The sequence below is a fragment of the Hypanus sabinus genome, chromosome 17 (assembly GCF_030144855.1).
Source record: "Hypanus sabinus isolate sHypSab1 chromosome 17, sHypSab1.hap1, whole genome shotgun sequence".
NCBI lineage: Eukaryota > Metazoa > Chordata > Chondrichthyes > Myliobatiformes > Dasyatidae > Hypanus > Hypanus sabinus.
In genome coordinates, this window is record NC_082722.1 from 85,678,466 (window position 1) to 85,698,430 (window position 19,965).

The 19,965-nt window shown below is 44.4% G+C and overlaps 1 protein-coding gene across 2 annotated transcripts in view; it reads right to left on the reverse strand.

Moving 5' to 3' along the window:
* The window catches only part of tat (tyrosine aminotransferase), a 164,553-nt gene that overhangs the window by 15,999 nt on the left and 128,589 nt on the right, over positions 1 to 19,965 (reverse strand). For both annotated transcript variants that reach the window (XM_059993396.1, XM_059993395.1), the window contains 2 exons: positions 5,926 to 6,009; positions 5,728 to 5,826 (listed from right to left, as the gene is read on the reverse strand). In XM_059993396.1, the coding sequence (XP_059849379.1) occupies positions 5,728 to 5,826; positions 5,926 to 6,009 (183 nt within the window). The remainder of the gene's footprint in view (positions 1 to 5,727; positions 5,827 to 5,925; positions 6,010 to 19,965) is intronic.

Below are 19,965 nucleotides of genomic sequence, written 5' to 3' on the forward strand. Positions count from 1 at the left end.
ACCCATAGCCCTCTATTTTTCTAAGCTCGACCCAGCCAAGAGGCTCTTAAAAGACCCGATTATATCCACCTGCACCACCGCTGCCGGCAGCCCATTTCTTATCACCCTCTGTGTAAAAAAACTTACCCCTGACATTTCCTCTGTACCTACTTCCAAGCACCTTAAAAATGTTAGCTATTTCAGCCTCGGGGGAAAAAAGCCTCTGACTATCCACACAATCAATGCCTTTCATCAGCTTATACACCTCTATCAGGTCACCTCTCATCCTCTGTCACTCCAAGGAAAAAAGGCCAAGTTCACTCAACCTATTCTCATAAGGCATGCTCCCCAATCCCGGAAACATCCTTAGTGTATATGGATTTCAGCAAGGCATTTGACAAGGTACCCCATGCAAGGCTTATTGAGAAAGTAAGGAGGCATGGGATCCAAGGGGAAATTGCTTTAGATCTAGAACTGGCGAGCCCACAGAAGGCAAAGAGTGGTTGTAGATGGGTCATATTCTGCATGGTGGTCAGTCACCAGTGGTGTGCCTCAGGGATCTGTTCTGGCACCCCCACTAACCATATAACCATATAACAATCACAGCACGGAAACAGGCCATCTCAGCCCTCCTAGTCCGTGCCGAACTCTTAATCTCACCTAGTCCCACCTACCCGCACTCAGCCCATAACCCTCCACTCCTTTCCTGTCCATATACCTATCCAATTTTACCTTAAATGACACAACTGAACTGGCCTCTACTACTTCTACAGGAAGCTCATTCCACTCTTCATGATTTTTATACATGACCTGGATGAAGAAGTGGAGGGATGGGTTAGTAAATTTGCTGATGACACAAAGGTTGGGAGTGTTGTGGATAGTGTGGAGGGCTGTCAGAGGTTACAGTGGGACATTGATAGGATGCAAAACTGACCTGAGAAGTGGCAGATGGGGTTCAACCCAGATAAGTGTGAGGTGGTTCATTTTGGTAGGTCAAATATGATGGCAGAATATAGTCTTAATGGTAAGACACTCAAAGCTGCTACGCAGGTTGACTCTGTGATTAAGAAGGCAGACAATACATTGGCCTACATCAACCGTGGGATTGAGTTTAAAAGCCGAGAGATAATGTTGGAGCTATATGTTGGGAGTTCAAACCAGAGAAGTGTGAGGTGGTACATTTTGGAAAGACAAACTCCAAGGTAGAGTACAAAGTAAATGGCAGGATATTTGGGAGTGTGGAGGAGCAGAGGGGTCTGGGGGTACATGTCCATAGGTCCCTGAAAGTTGTCTCACAGGTAGATAGGGTAGTTAAGAAAGCTTATTGGGTGTTAGCTTTCATAAGTCGAGGGATAGAGTTTAAGAGTCGTGAGGTAATGATGCAGCTCTATAAACCTCTAGTTTGGCCACACTTGGAGTACTGTGTCCAGTTCTGGTCGCCTCACTATAGGAAGGATGTGGAAGCATTGGAAAGGGTACAGAGGAGATTTACCAGGATGCTGCCTGGTGTAGAGAGTATGCATTATGATCAGAGATTAAGGGAGCTAGGGCTTTACTCTCTGGAGAGAATGCGGATGAGAGGAGACATCATAGAGTTATACAAGATATTAAGAGGAATATATTGAGTGGACAGCCATCACCTCTTCCCCAGGGCACCACTGCTCAATACAAGAGGACATGGGTTTAAGGTAAGGGATGGGAAGTTCAAGGGGGATATTAGAGGAAGGTTTGTTACTCTGAGAGTGTTTGGTGTGTGGAATGCCATGCCTGAATCTCTGCTGGAGGCAGATACACAAGTGAAATTTAAGAGACTACTAGACAGGTATAGGGAGGAATTTAAGGTGGGGATATATATGGGAGGCAGAGTTTAAGGGTCAGCACAACATTGTAGGCCAAAGGGCCTGTACTGTGCTGTAATATTCTATGTTCTATGCTCTATGTTCAATACAGGCCCTTCAGCCCACAAAGCTGTGCCAAACATGTCCTTACTTTAGAAATTACCTAGGGTTGCCCGTAGCTCTCTATTTTTCTGAGCTGCATATACCTGTCCAGGAGTCTCTTAAAAGACCCTACATGTCCACCTCCACCACTGTCGCCGGCATCCCATTCCACGCACTCACCACTCTCTGCGCAAAAAATCTCACCCCTGACATCTCCTCTGTACCTACTTCCAAGCACCTTAAAACTGTGCCTTTTGTGCGACCCATTTCAGCTCTGGGAAAAAGCCTCTGATTACCCACACGATCAATGCCTCTCATCATCTTGTACACCTCTATCAGGTCACCTCTCATCCTCTGTCACTCCACTCAGTCACCAGTGAAGTGCCTCAGGGATCTGTTCTGGGACCCGTACTCTTCGTGATTTTTATAAATGACCTGGATGAGGAAGTGAAGGGATGGGTTAGTAAGTTTGCTGATGACGCAAAGGTTGGAGGTGTTGTGGATAGTGTGGAGGGCTGTCAGAGGTTACAGCGGGACATTGATAGGATGCAAAACTGGGCTGAGAAGTGGCAGATGGAGTTCAACCCAGAGAAGTGTGAAGTGGTTCATTTTGGTAGGTCAAATATGATGGCAGAATATAGTATTAATGGTAAGACTCTTGGCAATGTGGAGGACCAGAGGGATCTTGGGGTCCAAGTCTTAGGACATCAAAGCAGCTGCGCAGGTTGACTCTGTGGTTAAGAAGGCGTATGGTGTATTGGCCTTCATCAATCATGGAATTGAATTTAGGAGCCGAGAGGTAACGTTACAGCTATATAGGACCCTGGTCAGACCATACTTGAAGTACTGTGCTCATTTCTGGTCACCTCACTACAGGAAGGATGTGGAAGCCATAGAAAGGGTGCAGAGGAGATTTACAAGGATGTTCCCTGGATTGGGGAACATGCCTTATGAGAATAGGTTGAGTGAACTTGGCCTTTTCTGCTGGGAGTGATGGAGGATGAGATAGGTGATATAGGTGCACAAGATGATGAGAGGCATTGATTGTATGGATAGTCAGAGGCTTTTTCCCAGGGCTGAAATGGTTGCCACAAGAGGACACATGTTTAAGGTGCTGGGGTGTAGGTATAGAGGAGATGTCAGGGGTAAGTTATTTACTCAGAGAGTGGTGAGTGCATGGAATGGGCTGCCGGCCACAGTGGTGGAGGCAGATATGATAGGGTCTTTTAAGAGGCTTTTGGATAGGTACCAGGAGCTTAGTAAAATAGAGGGCTATAGGTAAGCCTAGTAATTTCTAAGGTGGTGACATGTTCGGCACAACTTTGTGGCCCAAAGAGCCTGTATGGTTCTGTAGGTTTTCTATGTTTAAAAAAGACCAAGTTCACTCAACCCATTCTCATAAGACATGCTCCTCAATCCAGGCAACATCCTTGTAAATCTCCTCTGCACCTTTTCTATAGTTTCCACATCCTTCCTGTAGTGAGGCGACCAGAACTGAGCACAGTACTCCAAGTGGGGTCTAACCAGGGTCCTATATAGCTGCAACATTACCTCTCGGCTCTTATACCCATGATTGATGAACATAGAACATAGAATAGTACAGCACATTACAGGTCCTTCTGCCCACAATGTTGTGCCAACCCTCAAACCCTGCCTCCCATATAACCCCCCACCTTCAATCCCTCCATATACCTGTCTAGTAGTCTCTTAAACTTCACTAGTGTATCTGCCTCCACCACTGACTCAGGCAGTGCATTCCACTCACCAACCACTCTCTGAGTGAAAAAACTTCCTCTAATATCCCCCTTGAACTTCCCTCCCCTTACCTTAAAGCCCTGTTCTCTTGTACTGAGCAGTGGTGCCCTGGGGAAGAGGCACTGGCTGTCTGCTCTGTCTATTCCTCTTAATATCTTGTACACCTCTATCATGTCCCCTCTCATCCTCCTTCTCTCCAAAGAGTAAAGCTCTAGCTCCCTTAATCTTTGATCGTAATCCATACTCTCTAAACCAGGCAGCATCTTGGTAAATCTCCTCTGTACCCTTTCCAATACTTCCACATGAAGGCCAATGCACCATATGCTTTCTTAACCACAGAATCAACCTGTGCTGCAGCTTTGAGTGTCCTAAATATTTGGACCCCAAGACCCCTCTGATTCTCCACACTGCCAAGAGTCTTGCCATTAGTACTATATTCTGCCATCATATTTGTCCGACGAAAATGAACCACCTCCCCCTCGTGTTACCCCTAAACTTTTGCCCCCTAACTCTCAACTCATGTCCTCTTGTTTGAATCTCCCCCACTCTCAATGGAAAAAGCCTATCCACGTCAACTCTATCTATCCCCCCCATAATTTTAAATACCTCTATCAAGTCGTCCCTCAACCTTCTATGCTCCAAAGAATAAAGACCTAACTTGTTCAACCTTTCTCTGTAACTTAGGTGCTGAAACCCAGGTAACATTCTAGTAAATCTTCTCTGTACTCTCTCTATCTTGTTGACATCTTTCTTGTAATTCAGTGACCAGAACTGTACACAATACTTACAAAATGCTGTTCTGACGAAGGGTCTCGGCCCGAAATGTCGACAGTGCTTCGCCTTATAGATGCTGCCTGGCCTGCTGTGTTCTACCAGCATTTTGTGTGTGTTGTTTGAATTTCCAGCATCTGCAGATTTCCTCGTGTTTGCTGTACACAATACTCCAAATTTTGCCTTACCAATGCCTTGTACAATTTTAACATTACATCCCAACTCCTATACTCAGTGTTCTGATTTATAAAGGCCAGCATACCAAAAGATTTCTTCACCACCTTATCCATGAGATTACCTCTTGGTTCTTGAACTCAATCCCCCGGTTGATGAATGCCAACACACCGTATGCCTTCTTAACAACACTGTCAACCTGCGCAGCAGCTTTGGGTGTCCTATGGACATGGACCCCAAGACCTCACTGATCCTCCACACTGCCAAGAGTCTTACCATTAATATTATATTCTGTCTTCAAATTTTACCTACCAAAATGAACCACTCACACTTATCTAGCACTGCTGGCGACGGTGGTGGAGGTGGATACATAGGGTCATAGATGGGTACATGCAGCTTAGGAAATTAGGGCTATGCAATATGATGTCCCAGCTCCTGTACTCAGCTCTCTGTCTGATGAAGGCAATGTGCCAAACATCTTCATCACCTCCCTATCTACTTGTAATTGTGGCAATTGTGTATCTATACCCCTAGGTTCTGTTATTCAATGGACTCTACGATTTACTGTGTAACTCCTTCCCTGGTTTGACTTCCTGAAATGCATCATTTAGCAGTTATCAGGAATTAAATTTTATCTGCATTTTTGAAGGATTGGGGAATTAAGGGTGGTGGGCAACTGGTTTGAAGAGGAGTTGAATAGATCAACCATGATCATTGAATAGCACTTATGGAGGGACCAGTTGGATGCCACCTTTTTCCACAGTCCTCCTTTGCTATAAATTTCTCATTCCCCGTTATATTCGAGATCTAATACATCACTAACTGGAAGCTCAAGCGACTACCAATAGATGATATCAGAAAGTTGAAAGCATAGAAACAGGGCCTTCAGCCCATCTGTTCATGCTGACTATTATGCCTGCCTATACCAATTCCACCTGACTGCATTAATTCCTCGTCTTTCTCATTCAAGCACTTGTCCAAATGTCTTCTAAATGTTGTTGCTGTCCCTGACTGCACTACCTTCTCTGGCAATTCATTTCAGATACCAGCCTCACTGCTGTATTAGTTTATTTACTAAATTTGGAGTCAGTACATGAAAATGATTTACCGTGGCAGGAAGGCAAAAAACTGATTGCTCCATAATCAAACGTTCTGTGAAGTCAATGTCACTTCTGAATTCAGGAAAATTATCTATGTCAACACCAACCTAGAAACAGAGCAAAGAATGAAAGAAGTTGAATTCATTGGGCAATGTAGAAATGAAGGTTTAATATGTCTGCTTGATACAGAAATTGATCCAACTCACCATCATGTACATCGTTCCACAAGGTCTGATTGGTCTTAAGCCAGGAACCATTGCAAGAGCATTGAAACAAAGGTCAGTATTGGACTGAGGGAAGCAAAAAGAATTATTCCCACTTGAATAAACATCCAGTAACCATTTGCTCATTTGAGAACAGGTACTTTAAGGGAAGTTTGAGCCAAGCTAATATTCCAAAATGCTCCCAGATTCCTGTTTGTGTTGTGTGAGTTTTCCTTTTCACACCAGCCATCAGGCTGCTCCTGTCAGTGATATGCACTGGCATTAAATCAATCTACATCTCCCCAGTCTGTTGCCCCTTACTCCACCATCTCCAGGTCTGTTTCCATTCATTCAGAGTCACAGCATAAACAAACCCAGCTCATCCATGCTGATCAAGATGACAGTCTAAGCTTGTCCCTCTGAACCTTTCCTGGCCATGTACTTTTGCAAGTGTCTTTTAAATATTGTTATTATACCTGCCTCAGTCAATTCCTCTGGCAGTTCATTCTATAGATGGTCCACCCTCTGCCATCTAGCTTCCTTTTAAATAAGACCATAAAACCATAAGACATAGAAGGAGAAATCAAATCACAAACAAGAGAAAATCTGCAGATGCTAGAAATCCAAGCATCACCCACAAAATGCTGGATGAACAGGAGGCCAGGCAGCATCAATGGAAAAAAAGTACTGTCAACATTTCAGGCTGAGACCCTTTGGCAGGCCTGGAGATAAAAAGGATGAGGAGTAGATTTAAAATGTGGGGGTGGGGAGAGAGAAACACAAGGTGATGAGTGAAACTGGGAGGGAGAGGGATAAAGTAAAGAGATGAGGTTGATTGGTGAAAGAGATACAGGGGAGTCTGATAGGAGAGGACAGAAGGCAATGGAAGAAAGAAAAGGGAGAAGCTCCAGAGGGAGGTGATGGGCAAACAAGGAGATAAGGTGAGAGAGGGAAGGGGGATGGGAAATGGTGACAAGAGGGGCATTACTAGAAATTTAAGAAATCGATGTTCATGCCATCAGTTTAGAGGCTACCTAAATGGACTAGTAGGTGTTGTTCCTCCAACCTGAGTGTGGCTTCATCGTAACAGTAGGGGAGGCCATGGTTTGACATATGGGAATGGGAAGTGGAATTAAAATGGATAGCCACTGGGAGATCCCACTTTTTCTGGCGGACAGAGCATAGGTACTTGGCGAAGTGGTCTCCCAACCTATAACGTGTGTCACCGATGTACAGGAAGCCACACTGGGAGCACTGAACACAGTAAATGACACCAACAGACTCACAGGTAAAGTGTGTTTAGGGCCCTGAATGGTAGTGAGGGAGAAGGTGTAGGGGCAGGTGTAGCATTTGTTTCACCTGCAAGGATAAGTGCCAGGAGGGAGGTAAGTGCGGGTGGACAAATGGACAAGTGAGCTGCATAGGAAGCAATCCCTGCAGAAAGCAGAATGTGAGGTGGTGGAGGGAAGGGGGAGAGAAAACCTGCTTGGTGGTGGAACCCCATTGGTGAAGGTGGAAGTTCCAAAGAATTATGTTCCAAATGCAGAGGCTGGTGATGTGGTAGGTAAGGACAAGAGGAACCCTATCCCTGGTAGGGTGGCGGGAGGATAGGGTAAGAGCAGACGTGTGAAATGGAAGAGATGCGGTTGAGGGCAGTGTTGATGGTGGAGGAACGGAAGCCTTTTCTTTGAAAATGGAGGCCATCTCCTTCATTCTAGAATGAAAAGCCTCATCCTGAGAGCAGACACAGCAGAGATGGAGGAATTGAGAGAAGGGAATGGCATTTTTACAAGAAGAGGGATAGTCAAGGTAGCTGTGAGAATCTGTGAGTTTATAGTAGACATCAGTATAACCATATAACCATATAACAATCACAGCACGGAAACAGGCCATCTCGGCCCTCCTAGTCCGTGCCGAACTCTTAATCTCACCTAGTCCCACCTACCAGCACTCAGCCCATAACCCTCCACTCCTTTCCTGTCCATATACCTATCCAATTTTACCTTAAATGACACAACTGAACTGGCCTCTACTACTTCTACAGGAAGCTCATTCCACACAGCTATCACTCTTTGAGTAAAGAAATACCCCCTTGTGTTTCCCTTAAACTTCTGCCCCCTAACTCTCAAATCATGTCCTCTCGTTTGAATCTCCCCTACTCTCAATGGAAACAGCCTATTCACGTCAACTCTATCTATCCCTCTCAAAATTTTAAATAGGAGAAAGGGCAAGAGAGTGGCAAAGTGCAAAATGCACGGTCATGCACTTTGGTAGTAGAAATAAATGTGCAGAGTATTTTCTTATATAGGCATCCTTTAGTCTCGTGAGACCATGGATTTTCGCCTTGGAAGGTTTCCAGGGTGCAGGCCTGGGCAGGGTTGTATGGGAGACCGGCAGTTGCCCAAGCTGCAGGCCTTTCCCTCTCCATGACATCCATGACACTTCACACACTCATGATCTTTTTGATGATTTTGAGTTCCCTGGCCCTGAGCATCTTATTTTCACAATAAATTATGTCAACGAGCATGGATGTATGAAGCAGCACCAATACAGTTGTCGATGTAGTGTAGGAAAAGTGGGGGTGGACACCAGTGTCGGCTTGAAACACAGACTATTCCCTGTAGTTGACAAAAAGGCAGGCATAGGTGGCACCCATGGGAGTGCCTACGGCTGCATCTTTTGTTTTGATGGAAGTCAGAGGAGACAAAGGAGAAATTATTTAGAGTGAGGACAAGTTGCACTAGATAAAGGAGAGTGGTGGTGGAGGGAAACTAGGTGGGTCTAGTGTCCAGAAAGAAATGGAGAGCTTTGAGGCCTTCCTAGTGAGGGATGGAGGTGTTTAGAGACTGGACATCCATGGTGCAAATAAGATGATGGGGGCCAGAAATCTCGAAATCATTGAAAAAACCCTGAGCCTATGAAATGCCTCCTTGCCTGCTTTCCACAGGGATCACTCCCTACGCAACTCCCTTGTCCATTTCTCCCTCCCCAACTGATCTCCCTCCTAGTACTTATCCTTGCAAGCGGAACAAGTGCTACCTGTCCCTAGACCTCCTCCCTCACTATCATTCAGGGCCCCAAACCGTCCTTCCAGGTGAGGCGACACTTCACCTGTGAGTCTATTGAGACCCTATACTGCATCCAGTGATCCCAGTGTGGTCTCCCGTATTTGATGAGACCTGATGTAGATTGGGAGACCATTTTGCTGAGTACCTATGCTACGTTACTTCCAATTCCCATACCGATATGTCAATCCATGGCCTCCTCTACTGTTGTGATGAGGCCACACTCAGGTTGGAGGAACAACAACTTATATTCCGTCCAGGTAGCCTCCAACCTGATGCCATGAACATCGATTGCTCAAACTTCCAATCATTCCCCCACTTCACCATTCCCCATCCCCTTTTCAAAGAACAAAGAACAATACAGCACAGTACAGGTCATTTGGCCACAATGTTGTGCGGATCCTTAAACCCTGCCCCCCATATAACCCTCCACCTTAAGTTCCTCCCTATACCTGTCTAGTAGTTTCTTAAGTTTCACTAGTGTATCTGCCTCCACAGCTGACTCAGGCAGTGCATTCCACGCACCAACCACTCTCTGAGTAAAAAACCTTCCTCTAATATCCCCCTTGAACTTTCCTCTCTTTACCTTAAAGCCATGTCCTCTTGTATTGAGCAGTGATGCCCTGGGGAAGAGGCACTGGCTGTCCACTCTATCTATTCCTCTTAATATCTTGTATACCTCTATCATGTCTCCTCTCATCCTCCTTCTCTCCAGAGAGTAAAGCCCTAGCTCCCTTAATCTCTGATCATAATCCATACTCTCTAAACCAGGCAGCATCCTGGTAAATCTCCACTTTACCCTTTCCAAAGCTTCCACATCCGTCCTAGAGTGAGGCAACCAGAACTGGACACATTACTCCAAGTATGGCCTAACCAGAGTTTTATAGAGCTGAATCATTACCTTGCGACTCTTAAACCTTATCCCTCGACTTATGAAAGCTAACACCCCAAAAGCCTTCTTAACTACCCTATCTACCTGTGAGGCAACTTTCAGGGATCTGTGGAAATGTACTCCCAGATCCCTCTGCTCCTCCACACTCCCAAGTATCCTGCCATTTACTTTGTACTCTGCCTTGGAGTTTGTCCTTCCAAAGTGTACCACCTCACACTTCTCCGGGTTGAACTCTCAGCCCACTTCTGCATCCTATCAATGTCTCTCTGCAATCTTCGATAATCCTCAATGCTGTCCACAACACCACCAACCTTTGTGTCATCTGCAAACTTGCCAACCCACCCTTCCACCCCCACATCCAGGTTGTTAATAAAAATCGTGAAAAGTAGAGGTCTCAGAACCGATCCTTATAGGACACCACTAGTCAGAACCCTCCAATCTAAATGTACTTCCTCCACCACGACCCTCTGCTTTCTGCAGGCAGGCCAATTCTGAATCCACCTGGCCAAACTTCCCTAGATCCCATGCCTTCTGACTTTCTGAATAAGCCTACGGTGTGGTACCTTGTCAACAACTTTATCTCCCTCTTGCACTTTATCTCCTTGCCTGCCTATCGCTTCCCACTGGTGCTCCTTCCCTTTTTCTTTCTTCCAAGGCCTTCTGTCCTCTCCAGTCCTTTCTCTCTTTCACTAATCAACACCAACCAGCTCCTTATTTCATCCCTGCCCCTCCTAGTTTCACCTATCAGCTTGTGCTTCTCTCTCCCCTCCCCCATCTCTTTCTACTCCAGTCCTGCTGAAGGGTCTTGGCCTGAAACATTGACTTTACTCTTTTCCATAGATGCTGCCAGACAGAGGTGGAGACATAGACCATTTGGCCCATTGAGTCTGCTCTACCATTTCATCATGGCTGATCCATTTTCCCTCTCAACCAAATCACCTCCCCACATCACTTCATGGCCTGGCCAATTAATAATCTATCAACCTCTGCCTTAAATATACATACAGACTTAGCCTTCACAGCTGCCTGTGGCAGTGAATTCCACAGATTCAACATTCTCTGGCTGAAGAAGTTCTTTCTCATCTCCATTCTAAAAGTACACTGCTCTATTCTGAGGCTGTGACCATAAGACCTTAACATTATAAGATATAGGAGCAGAAGTGGGCCATTTGGCCCATCAAGTCTGCTCTGCCATTCAATCATGGGCTGATCCAATTCTTCCAGTCATCCCCTCTCCCCTGCTTTCACCCTATACCTATTGATGTCCTGGCTAATCAAGGACCTCTCTATCTCTGCCTTAAATACACCACATGATTTGGCCTCCACATACCACCCTCTGACAGAAGTAATTTCTCCACATCTCAGTTCTAAAATCCTGAAGTCATGCCCTCTTGTCCTAGAATCCCCTACCATAGGAAATATCTTCACCATATCTAATTTGTTTAGGCCTTTTAACATTCTGAATGTTTCTCTGAGATCCCCCCTCATTCTCCTGAACTCCAGGGGATACAGCCCAAGACTTGCCAGACATTCCCCATACAGTGATACTTTCATTTCTGGAATCATTCCCGTGAATCTTCTCTGAACCCTCTTCAATGTCAGTATATCCTTTCTAAGGGATAGATAGTGTAGTAGATAGTGTAGAGGATTGTCAAAGATTGCAGAGAGACATTGATAGGATGCAGAAGTGGGCTGAGAAGTGGCAGATGGAGTTCAACCCGGAGAAGTGTGAGGTGGTACACTTTGGAAGGACAAACTGCAAGGCAGAGTACAAAGTAAATGGCAGGATACTTGGTAGTGTGAAGGAGCAGAGGGATCTGGGGGTACATGAACACAGTTCCATGAAAGTCGCCTCACAGGTAGATAGGGTAGTTAAGAAAGCTTATGGGGTGTTAGCTTTCATAAGTTGAGGGATAGAGTTTATGAGTCGCAATGTAATGATGCAGCTCTGTAAAACTCTGGTTAGGCCACACTTGGTGTACTGTGTCCAGTTCTGGTCGCCTCACTATAGGAAGGATGTGGAAGCATTGGAAAGGGTACAGAGGAGATTTACCAGGATGCTGCCTGGTTTACAGAGTATAGATTATGATCAGAGATTAAGGGAGCTAGGGCTTTACTCTTTGGAGAGAAGGAGGATGAGAAGAGACATGATAGAGGTGAACAAGATATTAAGAGGAATAGACAGAGTGGACAGCCAGTGCCTCTTCCCCAGGACACCACTGCTCAGTACAAGAGGACACGGCTTTAAGGTAAGGGGTGGGAAGTTCAAGGGGGATATTAGAGGAATGTTTTTCACTGAGAGAGTGGTTGGTGCGTGGAATGCACTGTCTGAGTCAGTGGTGGAGGCAGACACACTAGTGAAGTTTAAGAGACTACTAGACAGGTATATGAAAGAATTTAAGGTGGAGGGTTATATGTGAGGCAGGGTTTGAGGGTCAGCACAACATTGTGGGCCGAAGGGCCTGTAATGTGCTGTACTATTCTATGTTCTATGTTCTAAAATAAGGAGCCCAAAACTCCACACAATACTGCATGTGTGGTTTCATGAGTGCCTTACAGAGCCACAACATCACATCCCTCCTCTTATGTTCTATACCTCCAGAAATGAACGCTAACATTGTATTCACCTTCTTCACAATTGACTCAACCTGGAGGTTAAACTTTAGGGTATCTTGCTCAAGGACAACCATTGCATCTCTGCATTTTGAATTCTCTCCCCATCTAAATAATAGTCTGCCTGTTTATTTCTTCCACGAAAATGCATGACCATACACTTTCCAATATTGTATTTCATTTGACACTTCTTTGTCCATTCCCCTAAGCTATCTAAGTCTCTGCAGGCTCTCTGTTTCCACAACACTACCCTCTCCTCCACCTCTCTTTGTATCATCAGCAAATTTTGCTGCAAATCCATTAATACCGTAGTCCAAATCACTGACGTACATCGTAAAAAAGGATGTTGCCTGGATTGGGGAGCATGCCTTCTGAGAATAGGTTGAGTGAACTCGGCCTTTTCTGCTTGGAGCAAAGGAGGATGAGAGCTGACCTGATAGAGGTGTACAAGATGATGAGAGGCATTGATCGTGTGGATAGTCAGAGGCTTTTTCCTAGGGCTGAAATGTTTGCCACAAGAGGATACAGATTTAAGATGCTGGGGAATAGGTACAGAGAGATGTCAGGGGTAAGTTTTTTACTCAGAGAGTGGTGCGTGTGTGGAACGGGCTGTCAGCAACGGTGGTGGAGGCAGATATGATAGGGTCTTTTAAGAGGCTTTTAGATAAGTACATGAAGCTTTATAAAATAGAGGTTCTATAGGTAGGTCTTGTAATTTCTGAGGTAAGGACATGTTTGGCACAACTTTGTGGGCTGAAGGGCTTGTATTGTGCTGTAGATTTTCTATGTTTCTATGAAGTAATGTAATTGCAGCAGGACTTAGACAAATTGGAAGAATGGGCAAAGAAGTGGCGAATGGAATACAGGGTTGGGGAATGTATGATAATGCTATTTGGTAGAAGTAACAATAGTGCGGACTATTATCTAAATGGGGAGAAGGTTCAAACATCAGAGGTGCAGAGGGACTTAGGAGTCCTTGTGCAAGACTCCCAGGAGGTTAATTTAACCATAGAACACTACAGCACAGTCCAGGCCCTTCAGCCCTCCATGTTATGCCGACCCATATAATCCTTTAAAAAAGTATTAAACCCACACTACCCCATAACCCTCTATTTTTCTTTCATCCATGTACCTGTCCAACAGGCTCTTAAATACCCCTAATGTTTTAGCCTCCACCTCCATCCCTGGCAAGTCATTCCAGGCATTACCCTCTGTGTAAAAAAACTTACCCCTGATGTCTCCCCTAAACTTCCCTCCCTTAATTTTGTACATATGTCCTCTGGTGTTTGCTATTGGTGCTCTGACAGTGTGAGTTTCGGGAACTAGGCAGAAGGCTGAAGAACAGGACCTCAAAGGTGGCGTTCTCAGGATTGCTGCCAGTGCTACATGATAGTGATGGTAAGAATTGGAAGAGATGGCAGTTGAATGCATGGCTGAGGAGTTGGTGCAGGGAACAGGGTTTTAGATTTTTGGACCATTGGGATCTCTTCTGGGGAAGGTGGGACCTGTACAGATTGGATGGGTTGTACCTGAACTCGAGGGGGAGCAATATCCTTGCAGGTAGGTTTGCTAGCATGGTTTGGGAGGATTTAAACTAATTTGCGAGGAGGATGGGACCTGGAGTGATAGAGCAGTGAAAGAAGTGCATGGAATAAAGCCAGATCTAACATATAGAGAGGCTTTGAGGAAAGAGAAGCAGAACAAAGGGTGTAAAGGTAGTAAGGTAGAAGGGCTAAAGTGTGTGTACTTCAATGCAAGAAGCATCAGGAACAAAGGTGATGAACTGAGAGCTTGGATACATACATGGAATTATGATGTAGTGGCCATTACAGAGACTTGACAGGCACCAGGGCAGGAATGGATTCTCAATAGTTCTGGAGTTCAGTGCTTTAAAAGGGATAGAGAGGGGGGAAAAGGGGAGAAGGGGTGGCATTACTGGTCAGGGATACTATTACAGCTACAGAAAGGGTGGGTAATGTAGCAGGATCCTCTTTTGAGTCAGTATGGCTAGAAGTCTGGAACAGGAAGGGAGCAGTTACTCTTTTGGGGGTATTCTATAGGGCCCCTGGTAGCAGCAGAGATACCGAGGAGCAGATTGTGAGGCAGATTTTGGAAAAGTGCAAAAGTAACAGGGTTGTTATCATGGGTGACTTTAACTTCCCTAATATTGATTGGCACTTCATTAGTTCCAAGGGTTTAGATGGGGCAGAGTTTGTTAAGTGTGTCCAGGACAGATTCCTGTCACAGTAAGTTGGCAGGCTGACTAGGGGGAATGCCATACTTGATCTAGTATTAGGTAACAAACTGGGTCAGGTCACAGATCTGTCAGTGGATGAGCATCTGGGGGACAGTGATCACCGCTCCCGGACCTTTAGCATTATCATGGAAAGGGATAGAATCAGAGAGGACAGGAAAATTTTTAATTGGGGAAGGGCAAATTATGAGGCTATAAGGCTAGAACTTGCAGGTGTGAATTGGGATGATGTTTTTGCAGGGAAATGTACTAGGGTGATGTGGTCGATGTTTAAGGATCTCTTGCAGGATGTTAGAGATAAATTTGTCCTGGTGAGGAAGATAAAGAATGGTAGGGTGAAGGAACCATGGGTGACAAGTGAAGTGGAAAATCTAGTCAGGTGGAAGAAGGCGGCATACATGAGGTTTAGGAAGCAAGGATCAGATGGGTCTATTGAGGAATATAGGGCAGCAAGAAAGGAGCTTAAGAAGGGGCTGAGGAGAGCAAGAAGGGGGCATGAGAAGGCCTTGGCGAGTAGGGTAAAGGAAAACCCCAAGGCATTCTTCAATTATGTGAAGAACAAAAGGATGACAGGAGTGAAGGTAGGACTGATGAGAGATAAAGGTGGGAAGATGTGCCTGTATGCTGTGGAAGTAAGCGAGGTCCTCAATGAATACTTCTCTTCGGTATTCACCAAAGAGAGGGAACTAGATGACGATGAGGACAATGTGAGTGAGGTTGATGTTCTGGAGCATGTTGAAATTATGAGAGAGGAAGTGTTTGAGCTGTTAAGATACATTAGGACAGATAAGTCCCCGGGGCCTGACGGAATATTCCCACAGCTGCTCCACGAGTCAAGGGAAGAGATTGCTGAGCCTCTGGCTAGGATCTTTATGTCCTTGTTGTCCACGGGAATGGTATTGGAGGATTGGAGGGAGGTGAATGTTGTCCCCTTGTTCAAAAAAGGTAGTAGGGATAGTCCGTGTAATTATAGACCAGTGAGCCTTACATCTGTGGTGGGAAAGCTGTTGGAAAAGATTCTTAGGATCTATGGGCATTTAAAGAATCATGGTCGGATCAGGGACACAAAGCATGGCTTTGTGAAGGGCAGATCGTGTCTAACAAGCCTGATAGAGTTCTTTGAGGAGGTGACCAGGCATATAGATGAGGGTAGTGCAGTGGATGTGATCTACATGGATTTTAGTAAGGCATTTGACAAGGTTCCACACGGTAGGCTTATTCAGAAAGTCAGAAGGCATGGGATCCAAGGAAGTTTGGCCAGGTGGATTCAGAATTGGCTTGCCTGCAGAAGGCAGAGGGTTGTGGTGAAGGGAGTACATTCAGATTGGAGGGTTGTGAGTAGTTGTGTCCCACAAGGATCTGTTCTGGGACCTCTACTTTTTGTGATTTTTATTAAATGACCTGGATGAGGGGGTAGAAGGTTGGGTTGGCAAGTTTGCAGACGACACAAAGGTTGGTGGTGTTGTAAATAGTGTAGAGGATTGTCGAAGATTGCAGAGAGACATTGATAGGATGCAGAAGCGGGCTGAGAAGTGGCAGATGGAGTTCAACCCGGAGAAGTGTGAGGTGGTACACCTTGGAAAGACAAACTGCAAGGCAGAGTACAAAGTAAATGGCAGGATACTTGGTAGTGTGGAGGAGCAGATGGATCTGGGGGTACATGTCCACAGGTCCCTGAAAGTCGCCTCACAGGTAGATAGGGTAGTTAAGAAAGCTTATGGGGTGTTAGCTTTCATAAGTTGAGGGATAGAGTTTATGAGTTGCAATGTAATGATGCAGCTTTATAAAACTCTGGTTAGGCCACACTTGGGCTAAGGGAGCTAGGGCTTTACTCTTTGGAGGGAAGGAGGATGAGAGGAGACATGATAGGGGTGTACAAGATATGAAGAGGAATAGATAGAGTAGACAGCCAGCGCCTCTTCCCCAGGGCACCACTGCTCAATACAAGAGGACATGGCTTTAAGGTAAGGGGTGGGAATTTCAAAGGGGATATTAGAGGAAGGTGTTTTACTCAGCGAGTGGTTGGTGCGTGGAATGCACTGCCTGAGTCAGTGGTGGAGGCAGACATACTAATGAAATTTAAGAGACTACTAGACAGGTATATGGAGGAATTTAAGGTTGGGGGTTATATGAGAGGCAGGGTTTGAGGGTCGGAACAACATTGTGGGCTGAAGGGCCTGTAATGTGCTGTACTGTTCTATGTGAGGTATGATCTTCCCTTCAGAAAGCCATGTTGACTGTCCATAAGTAGACTGTACTTCTCCAAATGCTCATAGATCCTATCCTTAAGAATCCTTTCCAGTAGTTTGCAGACCACTGACATAAGACTCATTGGTCTATAGTTCCCAGGTTTCTCCCTATTACCTTTCTTAAACAAGGGAGCTACATTTGCTATTCTCCAGTCCTCCAGCACTTCCCCTGTAGCCAAAGAGGATTCAAAGATCATAGCTAATGTTCCAGTGATCTCTTCTCTCAATTCCCGCAACAACCAGGGGTGTATCATATCTGGCCCTGCGGATTTATCAATCTTGATGTTTTTAAGAAAATTCAGCACTTCTTACGTAATCTCCACATTGTCCAGCACACAGGCCTGCTCTATTTTGACCTCACCCTGATCAAAATCCTTTTCACTTGTGAATACTGAAGCAAAGTATTAATTTGGGACCTCCCCAACCTCCTCTGCCTCCAGGCACATGTTGCCCTCTTTATCCTTTAGCGGTCCCACCTTTGTTCTCGTCATCCTCCTGTTCTTCACATATGTATAGAGTGCCTTGGGGTTCTCCTTAATTCTACATGCCAGGGCCTTCTCATGCCCCCCTTCGAGCTCTCCTAAGTCCTTTCTTCAGCTCCGTGGCTACCCTATATTTTTCATGAGCCCCTCCTACATCCTGCTTCTTATATCTAACATATGCTTCCTTTTTCCTCTTTTTTAAAATTTATTTATTAAATTTTTAGAAAATTACAAAGAATAAATGTAATGAAAAAAAATGAAAAATGATATTGATCCTCCCCCTCCCCTTAACCCTCCCCCCCTTAACCCTCCCCCCCCTTAACCCTTATCTAAATAAAGAAAAAAGAAAGAAAGAAAGAAAGAAAGAAAGAAAGAAAGAAAGAAGAAAAAAGATTGCCTGGATATCGGAAGATCCCCACATGCTCCATGGAGTTCAAAATAATTTTAATATTTATTTTTACTTTCCCCAATTACTTTATAATTTTATCTTCAAAGGTCCTATATATTTAATCCCATCTTTTGTAGGTATGGGAGCCAAATTTTCAAAAATATATCATATTTATTTCTTAGATTATATGTAATTTTTTCAAGTGGAATACAACTATGTATTTCATTATTCCAACGATCCATAGTTAAATATAAATCAGATTTCCAAGTAACTGCGATAACTTTTTTAGCTACTGCCAATGCAATTTTTATAAATTTTTTCTGATGCTTATTCAATTTAAGTTTCGGTATTGTCCTTTCAATATCTCCTAATAAAAATAACATTGTACTCCAGTAATTTGTTCCAATAAAAGTCTTAAATTTATCCAAAATGGTTGAATTTTAAAACAAGACCAAGTAGAATGTAAAAAAGTACCAATTTCTTGATTACATCGAAAACATTGGTGGGACATATTTGAATTTAATCTATTTATTTTCTGTGGTGTTATATATAATTGATGTAAAAAATTATATTGTATTAATCTAAGTCGAACATTTATTGTATTTATCATACTATCAGAACATAATCTTGACTAACTTCTTCCATCAATTTTAACATTCAAATCAGATTCCCATTTTTGTCTTGATTTATGAATTCCAGATTCAATTATCTGTTTTTGAATCAAATTGTACATACAAGATGTAAATTTTTAAATTTTTCCTTTTTGAATTAATATTTCGATTTCACTCGGTTTTGGCATCAACATTGTTTGACCCAGCTTTTCTCATAAATAAGCCTTTAATTGAAAATAACAGAAAAGAGTGTTGTTTTTTAATTGATCAAACGACATCAATATACCTCCTTCAAAACAATCACCTTTTTAACCCCCTTTTGGAACCAATTATGTAAAAGTTTATTATCCATTGTAAAAGGAATAAGCCTATTTTCAATTAAAGTTCTTTTTGCTAATAAATTCCTTTTTCCTCTTGACGAGTTGCCTCACATGTTTCGTCAGCCACGGTTCCCTTTTCCTACCATTTTTCCTTGCCTCAGTGGGACAAACCTATCCTGAACCCAGTTCAAGTGGTCCCTGAACTTCTCCAACACTACTTCTGTGCTTTCCCCTTTGAACATGTTTCCAATTTACTCTCGCTAGTTCCTGCCTCATCCCTTCAAAGTTAGCCCTTCCCCAGTTAAGCACTTACCATTTTGTCTGATTTTATCCCTTTCCATTGCTATGCTGAAGCTAAGGGTGTTATGGTCACTCTTACCAAAATGCTCCCCCACCAAGAGGTCTGTCACCTGACCAGGTTCATTACCCAGAACTAGATCCAGTATGGTCTCTCCTCTCGTCGGCCGGTCCACATACTGTGTCAGGAATCCTTCTTGAACACACTTGACAAATTCAGCCCCATCTATCCCCTTGTACTCAGGAGGTGCCAGTCAATATGAGGGAAGTTGAAATCACCCGTAACTACTACCCTGTATTTCCTGCACCATTCTAAAGTCTGCCTACTTATCTGCTCCTTGGTGTCCTGAGGGCTATTTGGGGGCCTATAGACTACTCCCAGCACTGTGATTGATCCCTTCCTATTTCTGACTTCCACCCAGACCGACTCAGTGGACACTCCCTCTGCAACATCCTCCCTTTCTATAGCCGTGATACTATCCGTGACCAGCACTGCCCCCCCCCCCCCTTTTCTACCTCCCAACCTATTCCTTTTAAAACACCTGAACCCTGGAACCTGCATCATCCAATCCTGCCCTTCTCCAGCCAAGTTTCAGTAGTTCCACATACTAATCCATGCTCTAAGTTCATCCTCCTTAGTCCTAATACTCCTAGCATTGAAATAGACACATTTCAACCCCTTTAAATGGCTACAATTATGTTTCGTCCCCTGCCTGTCCTTACCTCATCAACTCAGAGCTCTTAGCATCATGCCCTTGTCCTTCTACCTTAATCCGTGCACTCACATTCTGATTCCAACCCCCCTGCCAAACTAGTTTAAACCTTCCCCAACAGCTCCATCAAACCTGCCCGCCAGGTTATTGGTCCCCTGG